Source organism: Sminthopsis crassicaudata, chromosome 6, assembly GCF_048593235.1.
Source record: "Sminthopsis crassicaudata isolate SCR6 chromosome 6, ASM4859323v1, whole genome shotgun sequence".
Classification (NCBI taxonomy): domain Eukaryota; kingdom Metazoa; phylum Chordata; class Mammalia; order Dasyuromorphia; family Dasyuridae; genus Sminthopsis; species Sminthopsis crassicaudata.
Genome location: NC_133622.1, coordinates 234,111,618 through 234,138,234, shown reverse-complemented (window position 1 = coordinate 234,138,234; position 26,617 = coordinate 234,111,618). Strand labels below are relative to the sequence as shown.

At 43.9% G+C, this 26,617-nt stretch overlaps 1 protein-coding gene across 7 annotated transcripts in view; it reads right to left on the bottom strand.

The window, feature by feature from the left end:
* The window catches only part of PRDM11 (PR/SET domain 11), a 99,644-nt gene extending 80,332 nt beyond the window's left edge, over positions 1 to 19,312 (bottom strand). For 2 of the 7 annotated variants that reach the window (XM_074275310.1, XM_074275308.1), the window contains exon 1: positions 1,944 to 4,579. Coding sequence is in view for 4 of the 7 variants with exons in the window: in XM_074275308.1 (XP_074131409.1) it covers positions 1,944 to 1,951 (8 nt within the window). In the remaining 3 variants the exon portion in view is untranslated. Of the gene's footprint in view, positions 1 to 1,943; positions 4,580 to 6,207; positions 6,829 to 18,874 lie in introns of those variants that run through there. The other 5 variants (XM_074275313.1, XM_074275305.1, XM_074275314.1 and 2 more) reach the window with 5 other exon arrangements.
* Positions 19,313 to 26,617: the final 7,305 nt, after the last annotated feature.

Below are 26,617 nucleotides of genomic sequence, written 5' to 3'. Positions count from 1 at the left end.
CTTCCTTCCTTTTCTCTTTCTTTCTCTCTCTCTCTCTTCCTTCCTTCCTTTTTTTTTTCTTTCTGTTACAGGAATATATTACTACATAGGGAAGGGGAAAGAATATATTTAGAAAAAAGGGTGATATTAGAAAGGTATCAATTTTTTAAAATGTCACTATTTGGAGGTCATCTTGAGCCTGATGCATAAGAGTTTTACTGGATTTATCTCATGCTCCCCTTAAGCCCAACCTAGTCACCAGAGGATTTCTTGCTGAAAGAAATTGTCCGGTGAATTCTCCCCTCGTTTACAACAGAAGAATTTGTGCCCAGAGAAGTCAGTCTCAGCCTCAGCTTCCCGACAGCCCACTGTTATTCTCACACTAATATGCTCTTGATGCTTGGCCCTGGCAAGCCCCCAGATGGACCCCTCAGGAGAAAACCAGAAGGATCTGGACCTGGGAAGCTGAACAGCATCTCCTGAGGCAGCACAGTCTGTAGAGACAAAATGGGGGAGTCTGGACTCAAACACCAGCTCTGATTGTTCTCCTCACAGAACCCCAGAATTTGGAAGTCTAGAGAGACTCTAAACTGTCTCACAGGCTTATTGTGAAGAAAGCATTCTATAAATCTCAAGTCAAAAATGCAAGAAATGGAGGTGGAGGGAGAGGGAAGGAGGTACACTAGCCTGTGCCAGCTAGGAGAAGCACTGGATTCCCAAGGTCCCAGAGCTCCGGAACAATCACCGTGTCTAGGAGATCTAGCCATCCCTGGTGTGCTGAGTACCACCCAATCCTGGCAGAAGAGGTGAGAGGGGAATAGGAAGGTGTGGTTTGTGAAATAAAAAAGGGAAGGTAAACCAGCTTCTTTTGTCTGTTCCCTATGCAGAAGGAAAACAAGCTTTTGTCTGTTCCCCAAGCAGAAAGAAAACAAGCTGAGGGAAAAAGGAGAGGCAGAGATCAACCGGCCTTCCTCGGCCCTGGTCATATGGCTCACAGGGTCACAGAGACAGAGCTGGAAGGGACCTCGTCAAGTCCCACTCTCTTATTTCATAGTTGAGCAAACTAAGGCCCAGGGAGGTGAAGGTGACTTCCTTGAAGTCACAGAAGCAGCAAATGCCAGGGCCATTCTTGCTTGGATTTGATGACTCTAAATCTCCTGGATAGAGGAGAGGATCTTGGTTGTCCATGAGGCAGCAAAATTCATGGTCTTTCAGGAGGAAGGGGATAGTACGTACCCACCAAGCCTAGAGAACTCTGGGATATCCTTGACCCTTCCCTCCACACAAACAAGTCCCCCTCTTCCAAGGTCTTCCAAAGAAGCCGTGGACAGAAGCTTAGAGATCTGATCTTTTAAAGAGGAGGAAATTGAGTTTCAGAGAGATCAAATGACTTGCCCAAAAGTTGCCCAGGTTAGGGGTGAGATTTGAACTCAGGCCCCTGATTCCAAAGATGCTTCCCTTGAGCTATCAGCTACAAGTACTTCTGTTTTTATATCTGTCCTTGGACTCCTGAGTCCACAGCCCCACCCAAAGTCTATAGGAAGATTAAGCCCTGCTAGGGAGCACGGGGAACCCATCAGAAAGTCTTCAATCCAATGCTACTCTCCAGGCCCACAAAAGGGCTCCCTATCAGGACAGTGGAATCGAAAGACAACAGAGTTCGCAGTCAGGAGAACTGGGTTTGAATAATGGCTCTGCCACTGATGGCTAGTGTCACTTTGGGCAAGTTCTTTGCCAGTTTGAGCCTCAATTCCCTCACTTAAGTAGGTTAATTGAACGCTAGGTCCTTCCAAGCCCTAAATCTTATCGCGACTGATCTGCATTTAGGAATTGTCCTTCTCTGTCCCCTCCTTCTTACTTTTCCAGACCCTGCCTCATCCACCGCTGACAGCTCAAGCAACACCCCTGTGGTCCTCAGACCCAGCCAGCCCCCCCAAGGCGCCCACCAGCAAAGCCTGACTCACCGACCCATGGGCCCCAGGGACCCTCGCAGCGCCAAAGCCGGGAGGGAAGACCCTGTTGCGGCAGCTCCTGGCGCTCCCAGATGCCAATCCAGTGACCTGGACGGAATAGGGAATGCTGTGTGTCGCTCACACCCTGGGAGGCCCAACTGCCGAGGAATATTAGCTCACCGAATGACTCATTGGGCAGCAGGCGAGAAGCCGTCTGGCTTCATCAGAAAGAGCCCAGCTCTCAATAGGGGAAGGAGCAAACAGCTCCATTTGCTGACACAATCAGAATATGGAGCTTTAGCCATGGGCAGTGAAGAACAGTAACTGATAAATAATAACAGCCCCAATATTGCCTCATCTGTGAAATGGCGGGGAGGGAGGTTGGCAGAGGGCAACATGGCCTCTGTGGGGAATGATAATGATGTTCAAGGTTGCCCTATCATGCAATACTCAAGGTTCTAAAGTCCCTCCCCACTCTGACTTTCTCTGTTCTAAGATCCCTCCTAGCTCTGACATTCCATGTTCTAAGGTCCTTTTGCAGCTCTGACATGCTACATTCTATAGTCTTTCCTGGGTTTAACATTCTACATTCTTAATGACCTTTCCAGTTCTGATATTCCCTATCCTAAGGATCCTCCCAGTTCTGACGTTCTCTGTTCTAAGTCTCTAAGATATTCTATATTCTAAAGTCCCTCCCAGCTCTGATATTCTAAGATTCCTCCAAACTCTGACATTCCATGTTCTAGGATCCTCTGACATTCTACATTCTATGGTTTTTCCTAGGTTTGATATTCTATGTGCTATTTACCTTTCCAGTTCTGATATTCCCTATCCTAAGATCCTCTTAGTTCTGATATTCCATGTTCTAAAGTCCCTCCAAGTTCTGACATTCCACGTTCTAAGGCCCTTCCCAGCTCTGACATCCCATGTTCTAAGGTCCCTCCCAGCTCTAACATTGCATATTCTAATATTCTTCTCAGCTTTGACATTCCATGTTCCAAGGTCCCACACAATTCTACTATTCTGTGCTATAAGAGTCCTCCCAGTTTTAACATTCTAGGTTCTAAGGTTATCCTCTGCTCTGGCATTCTCTATTCTAAAGTCCTGACAAGCTCTAACACTCTGATTACATACCATCAGACTTTTAACTTTTCAAAACACTCTTCCATCCTCTCTCACATCCTCACAACACCCTCCCCAGCAGGTATTCTATATTCTATATTCACTAATTCTATTAAATTAAATTCAACAAACACTTATTAAGTGTTTACTAAACACAGAAACTGAAACAACCTTTCCTATCAAGGTGACTCCATGGGAACTCTTGTGATGGACCTGAAGTCAAGAAGACCTGGATTCAATTCCTGACTCTGAGACACTGACTCTAGGCAAGTCACTGGAGCTTTCTCTGCCTTAGTTTCCTCAATTATAAAATGAAGAGATTGGACTCCATGACTTTTAAGGTCCCTTCCTGTTCTAAATCTACAATCGTAAGGCTCTCCCAGATGAGGAACTGAGGCATAGGAAGGAAAGTGAATTATTTGCCTAAAGTCACTTAGCTTGTCAGTGGCCCCAGGTGGACTAACTTTGATTTATAGAATGTATATGGCTGCTATAACTCTATTTACTCATTTATCTATTTATCTGTCTATCTTTCTATCTATCTATATGTCTCTTTGTCTATGCAAGTAACCATCCATCCACCTAACCATCCATCCATCCATCTATCTATCTATCTATCTATCTATCTATCTATCTATCCATCTATCCATCTACTTTCTGACTATCCAACTATATATCTACTTAAATCATCAATTTCTCTTTTTTTCTCCTCCCAAGAATCTGTCTTGTTACAGAATTGGGGATAGAATGGACTTTATATATTTTCTAATCTAGCAAACTCATTTTGAAAATAAGGAAACTGAGGCCCTGATTAAAGGCGTCTAAATTTGGAGTTAGAAGGCTAAAGTTAAAGGTCAGTTAGTACAAACCCCTCTTTTTACAATTAAAGAAACTGAGGCACAAATAAGTGGCAGAGGCAGGATTTAAATCCAGATCTTCTGACTCCAAAGACAGTATATTCTTTCTATACTACATCCTCTTTTTAAAATTCCATGTGTGCTTTTTCCCTTCTTCTGTCATTTTCTTCTTTTCCTTGAAGATATCCACACCCTTATCTCCATCCCCTTAATCTCTCCTCAAGTTCCCCACACTTCCCCGATTTCTTCCTTTCCCCTAACTCTTCCATCTATTGTTTTCTAGAGACGATGCCCTCTGCACTGGGCTCTGTCTACCATGCAGCTGGTTCTGGGGAGGAGAAGGGAACTCAGCCAGCCTTGACAAAAACCAGCCCAGACTTGGGGGCCGGAGGAGCTCTGCCTTCTCCCTTTTTTCCCTAGGGTGAGTCTGGAAATATCTACCCCAAGCCGGCAGGAGCTGGAATTCCTCTTCCTCGAGCCCTCCTTCCTCGCCCAATCTGCTGCCCCTGGCACACCGGGGCACTCGAGATTCTGTACCTGGCAATGAGGTAAGTCTGAGCCAATCCAGGAGGATCCTACCTGGGGCTCCCCCAGGTGCTTCATCCACGCCAGGGATGGGAGCTGCCCCTCTTCAGGCAGGAGCGGGTGCTCCCTGATCCACAACAGTAGGTCCATCTGCCTGTTCTCAAGCCCTCGGCTTCCTTCCCCCTACACCCCTCCACCCCCCATCCCTCTCCTTTTGTTAAAGTGCAGAGATAGAGGAGCCGCTTGGGGAAAAATGACATTGTGGGGGTGGATCCATATATATTCCCTCAGTGACGTCCAAACCAGCCCTGCTCAGGCTCCCAAGTCAAAAGTTAATCCGCCCGGCGACTGGCACCACACACTGCACCTGGGAGCCGGGCAGTCCATTAGGAGCTGGCCCATTGTCCCACCGGGGGAAGTCTGGCCAGGGTTGTGGGGGAAGACCACAGGAGACCCAGGACCTGGCTGAGTAAGGGTGACCCGGGTGGGATGGGTAGCTTGTTGGGCTGGGGGGCCAAGGGACTCAGATTCCAATCTAAGCTCTGCTCCTGACATGCTAAGGCAAACCACCCAGGCAGTCCCAGCTTCCCCTTCAGAAAGGGAGGAAGAGGGATAAAATGACCTTTAACATATCTCCCAATTCTGGCAATTCGGAATTGTAAGAGTTTTCCAGTTCTGGCATTCTGTGTTCCAATGTTCTTCCCAGCTCGGACATCCTGTGCTCTAATGTTCTTCCCCAACTCTGATATTCTACATTCTAAGGTCCCCGCCAGTTCTGTCATTCTATGTTCTAAAGTCCCTCCAGCTGTGACATTTCATGTTCTAATGATCTTCCCATTTCTGACATTCTATGTTCTAAAGGCCCTCCAGCTGTGACATTCCATGTTCTAATGATCTTCCCATTTCTGACATTCTATGTTCTAAAGGCCCTCCACCCGTGACATTCCATGTTCTAATGATCTTCCCACTTCTGACATTCTATGTTCTAAAGTCCCTCCAGCTGTGACATTCCATGTTCTAATGATCTTCCCACTTCTGGCATTCTATGTTCTAAAGTCCCTCCACCCGTGACATTCCATGTTCTAATGATCTTCCCACTTCTGACATTCTATGTCCCTCTCATCTCTGACATTGTCTGTGTTCCCATGTGTTCTAGGTCAGCCGGATTAGTTCTGATGACTCTCTTTTTATTCACTTTTAATTAAAATTTTGTTAATGCTTTTTTGTAATCTCTTCTAAATATTCCCACATGAACCTAGTGCCCTCAAGTTTTCCCTTGAAGCCAAGAAAAACACCTAATCAAAACTAAGCGCCCCAGCAACAATGCTTGACAATATATGCCATAGTCTGTGATCCCCCATCTCTACAAGGAAAGAGGAAGAGAAATGGGTTTTCTCTCCTCCAACGTGAAAACTGGTCACTGCAGAGCATTCAGCTTCAACTGTCCTTGTTCTTCACATCACTATAGTCAATCCTTGTATATAATCTTTCCTATTATAAACTATTTTACAAAATATAATGGAAAATCCCAAGGAACCAAGTGGTAAACTCAGTTTTAGTTTAGTTAAGTTTTTTCCCCTTTCACATAAAAGTGTTATCTGACTCTATACAGTTGCCCACTTGGGACCAAAGAGTATCCACCTTCCAAAAGCAGCCCATTTGATCTTTCCACTGGACAATGCCCAACATCTGCCACGAGCTCTTCCACCTTCCCCTTTCTTCCCTTCCGTGTCTCATCAGGATTCTCTCTCTGCCTCCAGCATCAAACTCACCTTCCAAGGGGCGCCTGATCTTGCCATGAAGTGAGGAGGCAGATTGCCCCCAGCTCTTGCTGTGGGAGCCCCACAGGGATAACATTCTGCTGGGAAGAGGAGAGGTTGGAAGCTTACACAGCAGAAGAGAGGGACAGAATGGGGGAGTAAAAGGGGGCAGGGGAAGGAGTGGCTGGAGATTAATCCCAAGATTGGCTATGGCAGCAAGGGTGGGATACAATCTTTTTACCCTTAGATTGGTGGATGACATCCCCCTGAAGTCAGTCTACAACCCCCCTCCCCTCTTACAACCAGCCTGTCTCTTTAGATCACAGGAGCCTAGATTTCAGAATGAGGAGGGCTTTAGAGGCTCTTAGATGTGCCCAATGAAGTCAAGGGGAGGCTCTTAGATCTGTGCAAGGGGAAAAAAAAGGTTACTCTTTTTTTCCTGAAGATAAACTCTGAAGAAAGTAATTTCAGTTTCTAAATCTCCTCTTCTTCAGGTTAAACATCATCAGTTCCTTCAAAATGGTGTTTTTGTGCCCTAGCTTCTGGTTTCTCATTATCTTCAACTAAAAAATAAAAGGGATTGTATTGTATATTCCCTAATCCTGAATTTATGGGGCTGGGGCTGGGGGGGGGGGAGAGAGGAAATAAATGCAAATTAATTGAAAAGTTTTAATTAAAAAAGTTTTTGATGCTACAATTCAGAACCAAGTCTTCTAGATAGAAAAACTGAGTTTTCCCCCACTAAACCATGTGCCCTGGCTATCCTTAGCCTGTCTAAATATGGCCGGGGGCCACTTCCCTTGTATCTAAGAAGAAAGGCTGTCTCTCATTTGGATTCCAGGATTTACAGGGTAAGCTTTCTCCGCTCCCACGTACCCCACCCAACCGCAACCCCTTTCCTATTAGTCTTAAGATCAACTTGCCATTTCCAATTGGGGGCACCAGTTGCTGCTCCAGCGACCCAGACACCAGTGGAGAGCAATATGGGGCTCTATAATGTGGGGAGGGAGGGGAAGGGAGCCTCTGGCACCTCTAACAGGTGCCCAGGCTGGAGGTCCAAGTCCCAGCTGTCTCTCCCCACCGTCAGCTGTTTAGCCCCAACCCTATATATGCCACACCCTCCTTCCAAGGTCAATTGCCAGAACTTTTGCATAGTAAGTCACCTTTATTGGGATTTTTTAATAAACATTCTCACTTGTACCTTTCAAAGTAGATTTAAATAGGCAGGAAAAAAAGTGCTTCTTCAAAATAGTAACGTGTGTGTGTGTGTGTGTGTGTGTGTGTGTGTGTGTGTGTGTGTGAGAGAGAGAGAGAGAGAGAGAGAGAGAGAGAGAGAGAGAGAGAGAGAGAGAGAGAGAGAAAGTCTGTGTGTCTCTGCATGTGTGTGTATGTGTAGGAGATATAGGGACAGAGACAGAGATAGAGACAAAAACCAGGGAGGGGGGGGAGAGAGAGAGACAGAGACAGACAGAGACAGAGGCAGAGAGAGGGAGAGTCTTTGCATCTCTGCATGTGTGTGCTGTGTCTGCATGTATGTGTATGTGTGTAGGAGATATAGAGATAAAGAGAGAGAGAGACAAAGAGAGATGAGAGACAGAGAGACAGAGTGAGAGAGACAGAGAGGCAGAGAGAGAAAGAGAAAGAGAGAGATGAGAGAGAGAGGGATAGAGAGACAGAGAGAGAGAGAGAAAGAGAGAGAGAGAGAATCTTTGTGTCCCTGCATGTGTGTTCTGTGTCTGCATGTATGTGTGTAGGAGATATATATATATATATATATATATATATATATATATATATATATATATATATAAAGAGAGAGAGAGAGAGAGAGAGAGAGAGAGAGAGAGAGAGAGAGAGAGAGAGAGAGAGAGAGAGAGAGTTTTAAACAAACCAGCTTGTTTCCTATGGCACCTGGTACCACCCGAAGAAGGTACCTATTCCGTCTCACCTGTAAAACTCCCACAGGGCAGGTGGACAGAGTTCCAAGAAAACTAAAAGACAATAAGAGAATCACATAGGAAGAAGGGCTATAAGATAATGGCTAAAAGAAGTTTAAAGCCCCTTCCTGTTTCCAAAGGTCATTATTTCACTTGAATCTCACAATTCTGTGAAGTAGATACTGCAGACATCAGATTTTGAACCCAACAATAAAGTGACAGCATTTATCAGGTGCCTGTTTTTATTTGGGAAGAGACAACTTGATGCCATGGAGAGAGAGAGGCAGCCCTGAAAGTCAGGAAGACTGGAGTCCAATTCAGTCTCAACAGAAATTGGCTTAATCCCTTCATGTCCCCAGACTACTCTAAAATATGATCTGTGGAGAAGTAGAAGAAACTGAAGGACCTCATAATGATGGGAATACCGGCCTTGGAGGTGGGAAGATTTGAATCTTAGTCCCATTTCAGATACTAAGGGGACCTTTGTGAATCACTGGATCTCTTAGAAAAGTTAAATTTTGATTTAGAGAGCAGAAGCCAACCTTCACATTTTAAAAAAAGAGGAAACTGACTCTCAGAGGGGATAAGTGAATGACCAGGATTACAAAGATTGTAAATAACAAATCTCAGCCTGGGAGTATACTGGTCAAAGTTTAATACCTGCCCCCATTCCAAAAAAAAAAAAAAAAAAAAAAAAAAAAAAAAAAAAAAAAAGCTATACCTTTAAATTTAATCCAAATTTTTTATAAAAAGGTTTTGCAATTGTCAATGCTGAAAAATTACCTACGCATATCTCTTGTAAATAAAAAGCTATAATAAAAAAATAAATTTAATCCAAATTATTAGCATTTTCTCCATCACTTTCTAAGTCTAGACAATCAATACAATAATAAATCCAACCTGGATTTGTAGTGTTTACCAATTTCTGGGATGCAAATTCTTATGCTGAAATTTAACTATCTCAGTAAGAGCTGACTCCAGTGGCAAGCATCAGGCAAGAAAACATAAAGAATGCCCATGAAATGCTATATAAAATCAGTTATTTTTATTATTATAATAAGTCATTGATTAATATGCTCCTGGATTAAACAGGATCAAAGATTTAGATGTGAAAAGACCCCTAAAAGCCTTTCTTTGTTACTCATATTAATTAGTCAGGACTGAAGATAGAGGTACTGACTTAAGGACTTAGGATACAAAGTCAAGACAAAAGCAGACCCTGTCCTCAAGAAGCTTACTTCTTCTAGGGGAATGTGCCAGGCCCTAAATATAATATATAAATAAATTTCAAGAAGAGCTGAGAAATGGTCACATCAGAAAACGTCTTAGAGAGGAGGAAGCCCAGGAGCCTTGAAAAAAACCGGGGGTTCTAGGAGATGAGGATAAAGAAGGTAGTACTCTCCAGGTACTGAAGAGAAAAAACCCAGGGAGAATCATGACCAGTACAAAGGCAAACACTCTTCCCTGACTCAAACTCTGCCTACTATTAATCAATCAATCACTAAACATTTATTAAGTGCCTACTAAATATTAGACACCGTTGTGTGGACTATAACATGCTGCTTCTGAAAGACCAAGAACAAATTTTATTAAACACTTCATGTGTAGTAAACTGTGAATACAAGAGCGAGAGATATTAAGAAAGAGATAACAGTGATGGGAAAGTGGGTATGCTAGAATCCATAAACCAGCTGTATCACTTTAGCAAATCAGACTTTGTCTGTTTCTCAGTTTTCTCCTCTGTAAAATGGGAGACTTGGAAAGATTTTTTTCCTGCTGGAGTTAAATCCTGATTCAGGAACAAATCAGAGCCCTGTAGAAGTCCTTTCTTTCTCTTTCTGCAAACCTCTTATGCTACGTTTCATGTTTTTTTCTGCTAATGCTGCAGTGATGGCTCTGCTTTTACATGAACCTCACTATAGTTCTGTTGTTTCTTACCTCAGCAACTAAATCATGCTGGGCTTCAATTTATCCACTTGTAATTTGAGACACTGGACTAGTTCAGGAGTTCTTAATCTGGGACAGGTGAAGTGCAAAAATCATAATAATAATCGCCTTCCTTTGTAATTTTATGCATTTTATCTGAGCTTTAAAAATCATTCTTAGAGCACAGAATGTCAGAACCAGAAGTAAGCTTAGAATAAAGGCTGTAGAACATTGTAACTGAAACTGACCTTTAAAAACCTTGAGTCTCTAGACCCCTTTGGCAGCAATCTAGGGAAGACTACGGTCCCCTGCTCGGAATGTTTTTAAAGGCAAAAGATAAAAGAAGGAAGGCCTTTTCTGAACCCCCCAGCTGGTAGAGCTCTTCCCACCAAGAACATCTTGTATAGATTACAGATATAGACCGACCCAGAAGTCTCAGTGCAGCCCTAAGCTTTAATAACTCAAAATAGCTGTAATAACTTAAAGTTTTACTACAACTTTTATACATTATAGATCTACTACCTATTAGTTATCTATCTGACATATAAATCTATAAATGCATGTTGTCTTCCTAAACAGACTATAAATTTGAGGGTAGATACTGACACTTTTGCCTTTGGATCCCCAGTGTCTGGCACACAGTAGGCATTAAAGCTTACTGATCAATTGATTGCATTAGATGGATGATCCTTCCCATGGAGGAACCTTCTATTAATGATATTCTATGTTCTAAGGTTCTTTTTTTGCTTTAAGGCCCCATCTAGCTCCAACATACAATAATCAATCAAAAGCATTTGTATTATGTACTATGTGCCAGGTACTGTGCTAATCCTGGGAACATATATATATATATGTATGTATATATACACACACACACACATAAACACATATAAATTTATATATGAACACATATATACATATATGAACATATATACATACATGTATATGGATGGATTGTTTCTTTGTGTATATACATTTTATTGTATTGTATATATATATGTGTATATATATGTATATATTGTATCACATATGTATATTTATATATATTATATATGTACATATATTTTCTTTCTGTGTCTGTGTGCACACAGAGAGAATGAAACCATCCCTAACAAAACCTTACATCTGGCAGGAGGTAGACATATAAATATGTTCAGAATAAATATAAATCAATAAAAAGTCATGATTTACAAGGCAGAGTGGGATGCAAGGAACTGGTCACTTGGAAGAAGGAAGGAAGGGAGGACCAACATAGTGAAAGGCTTCATACAGAAGTATATCTTCTAAGCTTTTCTCCTGCTCAGATATTCTGTGTTCTAAGGCAAAACTTCTTAAACTGTGAGTGATGTGTAACTGAACATGGAGGTCATGAATTTTTGGTTTAATATCAATAAATGTTTGATTTTTGTGCCTATTTTCTATACCTGGATAGTTGGAGGGATGTAAAAATTTCTCAGGCAAAAAGGTTAAAGAAACCCTGCTCTAACATCCTTTCTGGCTCTTTTATAATTCCTCAAATATCACTAGGCTATAATCCTGCCAGATCAGAGACTGGACCTTATTTAATCTGGGTGTCTCCTTTAGTGAACAGAGTAATTGTCTCTCTGACCCTAAGTTTCCATATCTGTAAAATGAGAATAACAATGTGTTCACTACCTTCTTCAGGAGTCATCATAAGGTAGATAAATGTTATGCAAACCTTCAGAGCCTGTAGTAAAATAGTTGAAACTGGTTGTCTTTGAAATAGTTCTGCATAAACAGAACTCTCTGCTCACCATTGTAAGGAAGGTGGGAGTCTGGGAAAATCAAACAAGTCTATTCACAAGGTCAGTGGATATCTGAAGTCTGAACAAAGGGCTCTGATGGTGAGTCTTCCTCTCTCTAGTACTAATGTTGGATCCCAACTATCCTGACCAGCCTATTTTTCATTACTAACTTAAAGAATAGCTTCCTTCCCACCCACCAAGACTTTCTAGAAAGAGAACGTCAGCTCGGAACATAAACTGTCAGATCTAGGAGATATTAGCATATGGGATGTCAGAGCTGGAGAGGAACTTAGAACATGTGGTACTAGATCTGGGAGAGACATTTGAACATGGAATGTCAGAATTGGAAGGGACATTAGAACATGGGCTATTAGAAAAGGAAGGGACCTTAGAATATGTAATATCAGAGCTGGGAAAGAATTTAGAACATAGGAGGTTGGTGCTAAGAACAGAGGATGTCAGAGTTAGGGCCATCAGAGCACAGACCATCAGAACTGGAAGAGAATCTTAGAACCTAAACTGTCAGAGGTAGGAGAGAATTGAGATCATCTAACCCAGGATAAGTGGCAGTGCTAATTATCACCCAGATTTACCTCCTTGCCTTTGGTGCTGGCTGGACTTTCCAGGTTCCACTTTTACAGTGTAACTGTCCCTCAGAGGAGAACCCAGAACACTTTCAACAGGGATTCTTAATCTAGGGCTCCCGAACTTGATGTGAACTTGATGTTTAACATTTTGAAGACTTAATTTCATTCTAATTGGCTTCCTTGGTAATCCTATATATTTTATTTTATTCATTTAAAAACATTATTCTGAGAATGGGTCTATAGGTTTTACCAGACTGCCTACGGGGTCCAGGACACAAATGAAATTGTGGTTAATGAGTTCATTGGATTCTTCAGTGCCAAGAGAGAAGAATAGCAGGAAAGCAATGCCCAAGGCACACAATAAAAACGAAGAAGGGAAGGGGGCAGAAGCTTTGCTCAAGACCAATTACCTATTTTACAATCCTGCTAAAGGCTGGTCCTGCCAGGAACCCTTGTAATGACCTGTGAAGGCCTCTAAGCTTGCCTGCCAATAATCCTTGGGAAGTCATACTGCTATTATTATGCCAAGTTCTTGGTCTGATCACCGATGTAGATTGAGAGATAGAGAGAGATAGATGATAGATAGATAGATAGATAGATAGATAGATAGATAGATAGATAGATCAAATCAAATCATGGATTCAAACTGCACTGGTCCTGCCAGGGATTTAGAGTCTCTGGAAGTAATGAGTTCACACGGGAGCTGGATGACCAAGCTTCCTTACATTTTTAAATCTGTGATTTTTATGGTCTCAGGGCTAGCATCTACCTCCCAAAATGGTTGTAAGGATAAAATATTTGTATAACATTTAGTACAGCGCACTTAATGAATGTTTTCTTCTTTCCTTCCTTCCTTTGTTCTTCTTTCCTTCCTTCCTCTTTCCTTCCCTCCTTCATTGTTTTCTTCTCTCTGCCCTTCCTTCTTTCCTTCCTTCCCTTCTTCATTCTTTTCCTCCCTCCTTCCTTCCTTCCTTCCTTTTCTCCTTCATTCTTTTCCTCCCTCCTTCCTCCCTTCCTTCCTTCCTTCATTCCTTTCCTCCCTCCATCCCTCCCCTCCTTCTTTCTTTCCATGACTTAAAATCCAGTAGTTTTTCCACTATATCATCCTCTCTCCCTATAAGGACAGATCTTTATGAACCATAGATCATGTGTGTGTGTTCTTTGAGATTCCTTGAGATTAGTATCCTCTTCAATCCTATTTTAGCTCATCATTAGATAATGGCAGTTTGATGTAACTGAATGATGTCCTGAATTTTAATTCTGGCTCCTTCCCACCTAGATGACCCTGGCCAAGTCACAATGTTTAAGGGCCTCATTTAATTTATTGGTAGAATAAAAGTGTTAGAATAGATGCTCTTCCCAGCTTGAAACCTCTCCTGAATTCCAGCCTCACATCACTACTTACTGGACTTGCTGAACTGGATATCCCAGAGATGTCTCAACCTCAGCACGTCCAAAACAGAACTCTTCACCTTTCACCCCGAACCTTCCCTTCTTCTGAGCGTCCCCCCCCCATGACTGTTAGAGGCAGAACCTCTCCCTGGAGTCATCCCCGACTCCTCATTCTCACTCATCCCACCATCCCAATCTGTGGGTGAAAATGGTATTTCTTTCTCCAGTAGCACCTTTCTGTTCCACACTTTCTCTCTACACATGAGACTAAGTCTTACCACATCATTTTTCACCTGGACTATTTCACTAGATGGCTAATAATTGGATTCCATTTCTCAAGTTTCCCTCTTTTTGAATCCACCCATTAGGCATTCCTAAAGCCCAGCTAGATGCCTCAGTGGATAGAACACCAAAGCAGGAGTCAGAAGGACTCATCTTCCTGAGTTAAAATCCAACCTCAGATACTTCTAGCTGAGTGCTCTTGGGAAAGTCATTTGACCCTGTTTGCCTCAGTTTCTTCATTTGTAAAATAAGCTGGAGAAGGAAATGGCAAACCACTGGGTGTCTTTGCCAAGAAAACCCACAGAGAACATTGGAGTGCAATAGTCTGTGGGATCACCAAGAGTTGGAAAAAACTGAATGACCACAGCAAAGCCATCTCAGACAACGTTATTCTGCTGCTCAATAAATTCTGGTCTATTAAGCACTAGGCTCAGACAAACTTCTTTGTTGGGCATTTAAAGGCTTTTACCACCTGGCAGCAGCCTCCTTTCTCTACCTCAATTATACACCACTCCCTTTCCCGTTCTGTATTCAGGCCACACAGTCTCATTTGTCCTTCCTCTCAGAGGCCCTGAAGTCATCCCCCATGTGCTGAAGGCACTCCCTCCTCACCTCTGAATCTTAATTCCCAGATTCCTTCAAAATGTAGCTCAGGGGCTACTTCCAAGATGAGGCAAAAATCTAATCCCCATACTGCTTTCTTATGCCTCCTTCCCAATTTATACTGTATTGGTGTTGTATATACTTATGATGTATGGGTGATGTCTCCCAATAGACCGGAAACTCCTCAAGGGTAAGGACAATTAATTCTATTTTTGTTTTCACATCCCTAGTACCTAGGACAGTATCTGGCACATGCTGTTGTTCAGTCATCTTTGATTCTTCATGATTCCATTTGGGGTTTTCTTGGCAGAGATATTGGAATGGTTTGCCATTTCCTTCCCAGCTCATTTTACAGATGAGGAAACTGAGTCAGAGTAAAGTGACTTATCCAGGGTCGCACAGCTAGTAACTGTCTGAAGTCACATTTGAATTCAGATCTTCCTGACTCCAGGTCTAGGGCTTTATTCACTGAGCCATCTAACTGTCACACATACCAACACTTAATAATATTGACACTTGTAGATTGATTGATCCTGTGCGGTAATGTGTTGATAAATGTTTAACAATGGACTTCTAGAAAATCCCAAACCTAAATCGCAAATTTGAATTATTAATACTTCCTCCATCTCTTTCTTAAATGCAGGTAACCAAAAAAAAAAGAAAAAAAGAAGGAAACTCAAACAATAAATCAAGCCTTGATTTGTAGCTTTGTTGATTTCTGAGGTGTAAATATTCACCCTGAAAATGTAGAAATCTACTGGAGAACTAGTTTGAACTGGTTCCAATACAACCCTGTAGTGTATGGGGATTATCCAGGGTTCTTGAAGACTCTATCAGCAGAATATCACCTCTGTCACATCCTGCAAATCTGGAAAGACTTTAGATGTGGGCCCAGAAGAGCACAGCTTGGCTAAGTGGAGAGAGGGTCATCCATCCCCTGACTGACCCAGGTGTGATGGTTTCTGTCCAAAGCAACTCATGATAATCTACAAATGAATAAGGTGGGGGAGGGGGGAAGGATTGTAATCTACTTCAATAGACAATGATGAAGTCATTAATCCTTGAAATAGTCCACGCATTGACTGCGGCGCGTAAAATCTATATCAGATTGGGAAGGCAGGAGAGAATTTGGAACTCAAAATTTTTAAAATGTTAAAAATTGCTTTTTATATTTAATTAGAAAACTATATTAAAATTTCCCCTCCAAAAAATAGTATATGTGCACACATGTATCTGAGTATGATAGGAGGCAATTTGATATAGAGGTTAGAAAGCAAACTGAAGCTGGAAAAGCCTGGGTGCAGGTCTTGCTGCTTCCTCATGCCAGCTGTGTGATCCTGATCATCTTAACGCTCTAGTTAATTCTCTGAGTGGCAGAGAAAGTGACAACTTGCTTTGGTAGAAGAAGTTTTCCACTTGGGAGTCCCTTAGACGGATCACCTATGAACTATCACTTTACAGACATGCCAGTCAAGTATCATTCCCCCAGCAGAGATATCGAGGCAAAGGAAGGGTTGTTTGTAAGAATGTGTCCAGGTATATAGAGACAGCCAGAGATCTGATCTGAGAATCTCCCCAGAATCCCCATGTTCATTGCCTAAGTAATCTTGGATAAATCTCCATCTTCCCTGGGTCCCTGATTCTCCTCTGCAAAATGGGAAGTTGAACCTGCCAATATCTCCTCTAGTTCCAGATCTAGATCAGATCAGTTGCTTAACTTTCCTCAGCCTCAGTTTCCTTATTTGTAAAATGAGGGGATTAGTCTGGCTCAGAGTTGTCAAACTCACAAAACTCCGAAGCAGTGGTCCTCCCCATTCTAAAATGTAAATGAGAAATGTTTAACAAAATAAATAAAAGTACAAGACAAGACATAATGGTGACTTGTGGTTTTTTAAGTCAATATGAAGCCTAAAAGGATTCCGTTCTATTTGAGTTTGACACCGATACACTAGATGATCTCAGAGATCTTTTCCAGCTCTACTGCGGGCTCACTGGATTCAGGCAAAACACAAACATCCCAATTTCTCCGAATTCTCTGGAGACGACACTGCCTTTCGTTCCCTCACCACTCCGTCTGGGTTCCTTGAGAGGTTCGCATTTGTCCGCGTACTTCCTAAAAATGTGGTTAACAAAACGGAACCCACTACACTGAGATTTCAACCTCTCAGGTTTGGTCGTTGAGTTCTATGATCACAGGTAAGTCTCTTCCTAAGTGTAAAAAGCTGAAGTCCTCACTCCAACAGACCACTCTGCCAATCCCCAGCAATGTACCAAGCACGTGGTCCACCCGCTGCCTGGGCGAACCCCAGGCTCCTGTTGTTGTCATTCTGGGAATTCTGTGGCCAAGCCTTCACCTTCTCTACTACAGCCCAAGGAATGGCTGCTGGGTACACCAAAGTCTACGGAAGGAGCTTTCCACAAAGTTTAGTCAAAACTCATAAAAGTGAAAAAAAGAGACCATGATTACTCCCCAGGGAAGTGGGTGTATATGCCCTTGAATCAGATATCACTGTCCAAATAGATTTGAACCAACATCAAAACAACTGCCCGCGGAAGTAGGGTGTTTCCCCGGACTGTCTTAGGCAGGAAAAAAGCAAGCTGGGATTCCAGTCTGAGCCTGTGTCACCTCCACACGGGAGCCGGGCCCACCTGGGTTTATGTCACACCCTTCATACCCACGGCTGGCAACGCTGGGGAAACCCCCTTCTCAGTGCCAGGGCTAAGATGATGGATTTCTGAGAAGGTGCTGCCCTGCACTGCCCGAAAAGTGCGCTCACCTGCAGTTCCCCAGACCGGCAAAGCCCAGGCGCAGGGCCGGAGCCGCGCCGACTCGGGTATATTTATCGGGGCAGAAGCTGCTCCCACAGTAGACTACGTGCCCCTCGAGGGCAGGGTAGTTAGCTCTCTTTGACTCCAGATCCCCAGCGTGGTTAGCCCAGTGGTTGGCGCACTTCATTGATCCTTAGCAAATGCCGGTTGGTTACTTGGTTGACCCGGGTTGACTCAGCTACCTGTGTGACCTTGGAGCGTGGAGGTCCAAGACCTTAGTTCTAATTCTTCCTGTGTCACCTGTGTAACCTGGGGCTGATGGCTTCTTTAATGACCTCAGTTTCCTCACTAGGGAAGCGGGGCTAGACCTCCCCGGCTCTTCCCACTTCTAAGTCCATAATCCCAGCATCCAAATTCCTTTTCCTTCCCGGATTTCCCCCGTTTCTTTCCCGGTGAAACAGCCCCAGAATGAGACGACTTGCCTGCTTTTAAAGGGGTTGACGCCTCCTCCCCGCCCCTCCCCCCCATCTGGGCTCCAAGGGGCCGGGAGAGGGTATCCTTCCTCAACTTTTCCATCTTTATTTTCCCGGAGTGGACCTGCATACATGGCTTCCCGGGCTGGGAGGAAGGTCACCCCGTGACAAAGTTTCTGCAGTTTCTGCATCACAAAGTACCTCGGGGCCTGAGGGAGAGGCAGAAGGAGGGGAAGGGGAATTCAGGAGGGGGAGCTTTCCTGGACTCAAGTGAGCCCCCGATGGAAAGCGGCGCCCGCTGCGTGAGCCACAAGAAGCGGGAAGTGCAGAACGCCCTCAGTAGAGGCCGCGTTCAGTTCCCAGCGAGTCCCGGAGTCCCCCAGGCCAAGTGCGAGCGCGAGCCGAGCCAAGAAGTGAAACTGACCAGGAGAACTAGGCCAGCGGCAGCTGCGATCCCTCCAACATTCCAAGCTCCGCCCAGCTCGTGTCACCGCGTTCTAATTCCGAACGCTCGGCCCCGGAGCGCCCCCGCCATTGGTCGGCGCAGACGTCCGTCAGAGGGAAAGAACGCAGGGGGGGGGGGGGGGAAGGGGAAGGCTACATTGTAACAAGGAGAGAGCGGAGAGGTGGAGGAAGGAGGCGGAGGCGGCTGCCGCCCCCGAATCCCGCAGCGGTAGCAGCTACCTGCCGAGGGTTAACCCACCTCGGAGCGGGGGCCAGGCTACTCCCCCCCGCCCCGCCTTAGCCCGCTCCCGGTCCCCTTCCCCGGCCCGGGCCCCCGCCGCCCCCAGCCCGGCCGGAGCCAGCCCCGCGCCTCCCCCGCCAGCGATCCGGCCCCGCGGCCTCTGCACCAGCGGCCCGGCTCTCGCTGGCAAACTGCCGAGCGCTCTTCGAAGCCATTTTCATTGGCCACATTGGCGACCGGAGGGGCCGAGCTGACTCACCTTCCCCGGGAATCCGGCGGCAGCCCGGCTCGGTGGACGCGGGAGCGGGGGCGGAGGGGCGCGCGGGGACGGCTCGCCCCCCCGGATGGCAGCCCCCAGCGGCCGCGGGGAGCGCCCCGGCTGCCGGCTCCCTAGTCCCAGGCGAGGGAAACTTTCACAGCCAGCCTGGGAGCGGCGGCGGCGGCGGCGGCGGCGGCGACTCGCTGCTTCTCTCCCTCCCAGCTTTGACCACCATCTTATTAGTACAGGAAATGACATGGAAAACGGAAGAAAGCGGCGTTTGGGGCCGACGCGGACCCCCCAAATCAGGGGCCGGAGCTGGGACACACCAGTCACTTCCCAACTTGGCCCAGAAGGCGCCTCCCGCGTTCCCCGGGCTCCCACCCGGCGCCCTCGCGAGCCGGGGGGAGGAAGAAACTCCGCGATCCCGGGGCGGGCGGACTTTGATGCTCTCCCCGGCCGGGGGAGGGGACGGGGGGGGGGGTCCGCGGTGGGGGCTGGGAGGGGGCACCCTGGAGCGGGAGAGAAAGGTGAGCACAACTCCGGGATCGGGGCACGGTTCCCGGAACGGAAAGTTATTCCCGAAATGCGAGCCCCAGAACTGGGGCATTTCTCAGAGTCCTCCGGAGAGGGGCTCCCCTCCATCCCGGGCCGCCCGTTTGGGAGCACCACCCCAAGACCTCGGAGGAAAAATAAACCCGCTTATATTTTTAACCCTTTCGGAACCCGAGGCAGAACACCTGTGCTCCCAGCCCCTTTCCCACCAGCCTCCGGTTTCCTTTAACCTGTGCGGTGCTGGGCTGCCGGGCAGCCGCTTTCGGGGGCTCTCCTCGGGAGCCCGGGGGAAGCACACAAAATTAACTATTTCCCAGGGACGAGAGGGCGCAGCTGCAAAACCGCAAGCATCCTTCTCCCCCCCCCCCTTCTTTTTTTTTTAACTGAAATCCTTCCAAAGAAGTTTTTCTCAACGAGTTTGATTTTTTTTTTAGCCAGATTTAGACCAGGCTAAAATCAGATCCTTTCTCAGTCCCGTGCCTCAGTTTCTCCCAACTGCAAATCCCAGCCCCCAGGTAACTTGGGGGAGGGGTGGACTGCTTGAATGAACGTAGTTCCCGTGCGTTTCTCCAGCTTTCGCCTACCCAGGGCTTATCCTCTCCTCCCTAGGCGGGAGAGTGAGGCAGAAGCTGCCATACACCCCCGCGACCCTCCAGTCCCGCTCTGAGCCGATGAGGAACCGGATGCCAGGAGACGGGACGGTGACTTTCGCAGCCTCCTCTCGGGACGCAGGCTCTTTTTTTTTTTTTTTTTTTTTTTTTTTTTCTCGAATTCTAGAGTAACTGGGTTGGAAACTCCGAGATTTCTCGCAGAATCGCTGCGATCCCAAGGGGGACGAGCCAGGAGCAGACAAAACCAAGAGCTTTCGTGAAGTTCGGAACTCGTCCTTGCCAATTACAGGAGGGACGGCTTAGGAAGGAGAAATGGGCCCAGCTTTGGAAACGACAGCAAGCTTTTTCTCAAAAAACAGATTTCGCTTGGAAGCAGCCCCAATGATGGCCCCACTACAACGGATGCTGCTGCGGCTTGTCTCCTCAAAACTCTATGAGCTTTATCCACATTTGATAAGTTAAGAGTTTATGCAGAGAGCAACAAAGTAGCTAGATCTGAAAAGGAGCCCAGAATATAAAAGCCAGAACTGAAAGGCACCTCGGTCCATTAGGCAAATCCCCTTATTATTATTGTTTTTAAAGAAAAATGGCTCCAGATCACAGGGCTGTTTATGATTATGTAGCACTGATGATCTGAGGTCCTGAGGAGTCACTGCCACCTTTACCAGGAAACCTTGGACAAACACCTTCATCTCCCTGAACCTTAATTTCCTCCCCTTGAAAAATAAGGAAAACATGAAAGGTGGAAAGAATACTCCATTTGGAGACCTTATAGGATCATCACTTGAGAGATGGAAGGAACCTTAAAGGTCATCTAATCCAAGTGCCTCATTTTACAGATGAAGGCGGGGGAGGTTGTGATTTGCCCAAATTTCTTGGAGTATAAGTATGAGAGGGTCACATTTGAATACAGGTCTTAACAAGCTAAAGTCAAGCATTCCACTGCATCATGAGAAACACTCAGATTTAGGTTCAAGCTGGACATTTGCTGGTTCACTGACTCAGGGCACTCCATTTCCTTGTGCCTCAGTTTCCTCATTGGTGATTTAGGGATTATAATACTTATGGGAACTTTGGGAGGGTGTGGTCTATTTTGTATGCCTTAAGGTGCTATAGAAATGAAAGTGATTATTATAATCTGTAAAATTAAGATAATAGTTCTTACACCACAGACCTCACAGGGGCTACTTGGAAAATCAATTAAGATAATGACCTTGAAATTATCTAGTAACCATAAAATGCTATGTAAACATTAGCTATGAGGTGAGTGGTTCTAATTAGAAGTAGCTGAGCTGGGTAGAAGCTAGGTGGCTATTTCTGCTGCTGTCCACCCTGACAAGCCTGTTGCCTCCCCTGCCTACCCAGGGAGTTTAAGTGGAATTAGGGAAATTTGGCACATCTCACACTGAACCACTGTCAAGATGTCAGCAGTCCATTGGCATCAATGAGTACTGTGTAATGAGAGAAATGGAAGCTTGTAATGGATGGCCTTGGATATTTGGCTTTGGATAAATGGAAGCACGATCACCATACCACTTCATTTGTTTTCTTGGCTTCCTGGCAAGAAAGGCATAAATTAATTCTGGATCTTTAAAATGAAACCAGAACAGGGAATGTCTTAGCTGGAAACGAGAGTGTTGTCAGAGCTAGGACAGACGTCCATTCTAATACAGAATGTCCAGGCTGACAGGGGATCTTAAAACATGGAATTCCAGAGAGGGTTGGGATTTTTTAGAATATGGAATTTCAGAGCTGGGAGGAACCAATATTAAGTGCCTATGTCCTAAGAGAAAAGGGTGTTGCTTAATGGCTAGAGGGTCATCTCTGGAGACTGACAATCTTGGACTTGGACTTGGACAATGGAGGGACTTTAGTTTGTGTCTAAGAAGAAGGGCTACTTTTTTTTTTTTTGGTTTTGTTTGTAGAAAAACTTTATTTAATATAATCAAAATTATCCATTTTGCATCCAATAATGTACTCAAGTTCTTTTTTGGCCAAAAATTGAAGAAGGGCTACTTTCAAAGGACAAAGGAGGGTATAAAAAAAGTTTCAAGGTGTTGAAAAGTGGTAAGAGAATGAAGTCCATAATTTCAGTGGCTCAGGAAGCTTGTTGACATCGTGGAGTGTTTTGTTTTATAGCTTTTTTGTACATTACAAATAAAATATGGTCATCACATCCTCATCTGCCTTATCCAATCAGTTTCCAAATCTAGTAGATTCTTCATCCATCACACCTGTCTTGTTTGTCCCTTTCTCTTCAATGGCAAAGATGTCACCCTAGTCATCTTTTAATCGTCCCCTCCCACTTCCTACCTCACCCCCTCCTAAAATTCTTTACAATTTGGCTACAGCCTACTTACCTGGCTCCCTGCTCATTATTCCTCTCTACACTCCCTCTCACAAACACCATGGATTTCTCTAAATCTGGCATTCTCTGTGCCAAGGGTTCCCTGCTTAGGCTGTCCCCCCTTACCTGAAGCATGTCTTCCTCACTTTTGCCTCATAGAATCCTTCATAGAAGCTTCATTCACTCTTGATCAGAGCTGACCAAATTCAGATCCCCACTCCTTTAACTTCCATCTTGCTCTCCTCTTCAAAATTTTCAAACCGTATCCTTTTTATTCCTCAGAGAAAATGTAGCATCTGCTCCTTCCCATTCCTGCCAACCTCCAAATGCCCTATAAAATCTTTCAGAACATTGACTTTGTTTCCTTTTCCTTCTTTCCCTTGTGTCTAGCATAGCATCTGGCACACAGAATTGTTTATTGAATGAACATGAAATATCTTTTCTTCTTTCCACTAACCAATATTAAGTGCCTATGTCCTAAGAGAAAAGGGTGTTGCTTAATGGCTAGAGGGTCATCTCTGGAGACTGACAATCTTGGTTCAAGTCTTGGCTTTGATCTAGACTGGATTTATGAATATGGGTGAGTCACTTTAAATTTTTTAAATGGGTACTCTCTGGGACTGTCATTTTTACAAATAAGTAGATAAAAGGAAGTTTAATCCACACCGAGTTAGTTTTCCCACATTTAATTAGTTACAGGTGTTGAAAAAGAAAATAACATACAAGTATAGTGTAGTGTATGTACCATTTTTACAAAAAATAGAAATGACCCAGAATTTACTTTCAAGAGTTTATTACCTAAGAGGAGGGAGAAATTGTATAGCAAATCACTCTGTTCCTATAAGCTACGGTGAGAGAAGTACAGTGAAGTCTAGACAAAGATTTAAAAGAAGTTTCAAGAAGAAGGGCTATTAAAGCACAGAATATCAAAATTAATTGTGATTTTAGGGAACGTGAAAAAATTCAACTGGACTGCTAGATGACACCATAGTACTCTATGTACTGGAGCTGGAGTCAGCAAGACTAAGTTCAAATCTGTCTTCAGATGCTTACTAGCTGTATGCCTCTGGGTAAGTCACTCTTACCTCAGTTTCCTCTTCTGTAAAAGAAACTGGAGAAGGAAATGGCAAATCACTTCAGTATCTTTACCAAGAAAATCTTAAATGGGATTGTGAAGAGTTGGATACAAGATACTCAATTAATTTTTGGTAGGAGGGAATCAAAGCTGAATCCCTCCTCACTCCCACCCCCCAAAATTTTGTCTATAGTTTTATGAGAGGTAGATTGGCCTAAAGTACTAGATTTTGAGTCCAGAAGACCTGGATTATAATCTTGCCTCAGATACTTGCTAACTAAGCAAATTACCTGATCTGTCACCTGTCACAAAGGGAGTTCTTATGAAGATCATATGAGATATTATAGGTTCAATGCTTTGTTAACCTTAGAGAGCTTTTACCATATGGTTTATACTATAATTCCCTGTGCTTGGCATTGCTTTTCTAGAGAGATTCTAGCTATAGGATATAACCAAACACAATGGGACTTCGGGTGGAAGAAGGTTCAATTCAATCCAATTCAAAAGATATGCTTTAAACACTTACTATGTTCAGAGTCCCATAGGTAGGATGAAGTGAGCTCTTCTCCACCCCCACTCCCTCCACCACAGATTGCAATTTAGTCTAGCTTTTTTGTGTCTTAGTCCACTTGGGTAGTCATTTGGGAGAGTCTATGGATCTCTTCTCAGGATTCCATAAATATATAAAATCAAAATTGTAAAATTATAAAATTAAAAAGGATTCCCCCAAAAAATATTATATTTCAATACAGCTATCAAAATATTTAACAAAGAAGTTCATGGACCTCCAAGTAGAGAATCTAGAAACCAGACTAAGCAGCAGAAAACAGTTCCTTAACAAGACAAGATTGTTATTTGACCTTTTTTTTCCCAAAGAGAACCAATGATATGATGGACTTGATGTCTTGACTTTCAAGTAAATTGGATTTAAGTGAGGCACAATTGTACAAAGTCATCAGTTTCACTCTTTCAGAGTCATCATAGTCCAATGGCAAGACAAAAGTCATGATGACTGGCACTGTTCTGGGATGCAGTGGGATGACCATGTCATCTTCTATATCTGACTAAAGTTTTAAAAAAAGCAGAGCTAGCAATATTGTTCTCAGATAAAATAAAATTTTTAAAAAATAGACTTAATTAAATAGAAAAGGAAGGAAATGGCATCTGGCTAAAAGGCACCATAGACAATAAAGCAGAATCAATACTAAATATATATGTACTAAGTGGTTTAGCTTCCATAGTTTTAAATAGTATTTTATTTTCCCAAATATGGGCAAATATAGTTTTCAACATTCATCTTTGCAAAACCTTGTGTTCCAATTTTTTTTTCCCTCTCTCTTTCCCTTCCCCTTCCCCAAGACATTAAGCATCAGATATAGATTAACACATGCAATTCTATTGATTAGAGAAATGCAAATTAGACATCTTTGAGATACTACTTAACACCTCTCAGATTGGCTAAGATGACAGGAAAAAGTTATAATAAATGTTGAAGTGGTTTGTGGTAATACATTGTTGGTAGAATTGTGAATTGATCCAACCACTTTGGAGAACAATCTGGAACACTGCTTAAAAGACTGTCAAACTGTGCATACCCTTTTATCCTACAGTGTTTCTACTGGATCTGTATCCCAAAGAGGGATACTGGAAAAAGGAAAAGACCCACATGTAAAACAGCAGCTCTTTTTGCAGTGGCAAGGAACTAGAATTGAGTGGGTGCCCATCTTTTGGGAATGGCTGAATATGTATCATTATTATTATTATTATTATGAATGGAATGGAATATTATTGTTCTGTGAAAAATGATCAACAGACTGATTTCAGAAAAGCCTGGAAAGATTTACATGAATTGGTGCTAAGTAAAATGAGTAAAACCAAAAGAACATTGTACACAGCAACAACAAGATTATGTGATGAAAAAAATAAACATGTATAATTCTTCTTAAACATATATCCATACTTGTCGTGCTGCATAAGAAAAATCTGATCAAAAGGGCAAAAACACAAGAAAGAATAAAACAAAAGTAACTTCCAGATTCTTAAAGAAGTCAAGTGAATTAAGGTAGAAACAGACAGCAAAATTAAATCTACAGAGGACCTCAAATATTTCTCCCTCCCTTCCTTCCTTCCTTCCTTCCTTCCTTCCTTCCTTCCTTCCTTCCTTCCTTCCTTCCTTCCTTCCTTCCTTCCTTCCTTCCTTCCTTCCTTCCTTCCTTCCTTCCTTCCTTCCTTCCTATCTTCCTTCCTTCCTTCCTTCCTTCCTTCCTTCCTTCCTTCCTTCCTTCCTTCCTTCCTTCCTTCCTTCCTTCCTTCCTCTCTCCCTCCCTTCCTTCCTTCCTTCCTTCCTTCCTTCCTTCCTTCCTTCCTTCCTTCCTTCTCCTTCCTTCCTTCCTTCCTTCCTTCTCCTTCCTTCCTTCCTTCCTTCCTTCCTTCCTTCCTATCTTCCTTCCTTCCTTCCTTCCTATCTTCCTTCCTTCCTTCCTTCCTTCCTATCTTCCTTCCTTCCTTCCTTCCTTCCTTCCTTCCTTCCTTCCTTCCTTCCTTCCTTCCTTCCTATCTTCCTTCCTTCCTTCCTTCCTTCCTTCCTTCCTTCCTTCCTTCCTTCCTTCCTTCCTTCCTTCCTTCCTTCCTTCCTTCCTTCCTTCCTTCCTTCCTTCCTTAGAATTATGACTTAAGCCCAAATCACTCTGCCTCTCAAAACCTGTTTTGCCCCTGCTTGCTTCAGAGTGAATATAAACTGCAATTATTTCTATGGCCAGAAACCCTGAACATCTTCCCTCCCAAAATGATAATTTTTTTTGACTAGGTAAAAAAGGCCATTTGGGGGCCTTGTTTCTTTGCTACCTTGCCTAATCCCTGAATGGATGCAGCCTCAATCAAAACAAGACCTGTAAAGACCTTAGCTTAAAAAGGCCAACGTTTCCCACTGCATCCAGAGCCATCTCCAGTCCTCCTGATCTCCATCTGGTCCAGATGACTCCAGAGAAGAAAGTGAGACTGTTGACTTAGCACAAACTCTTTCATTCAAATCCAATTCACTTGCATGTCATGGCATCACCTCTCCGATGGAGGACGCCCATTTGCCTGGGCTACACTGAAGCATGTGGTGGTTCTCCATGTCTCTGTCTCACCTGACTATGCTAAATCATGGTTCT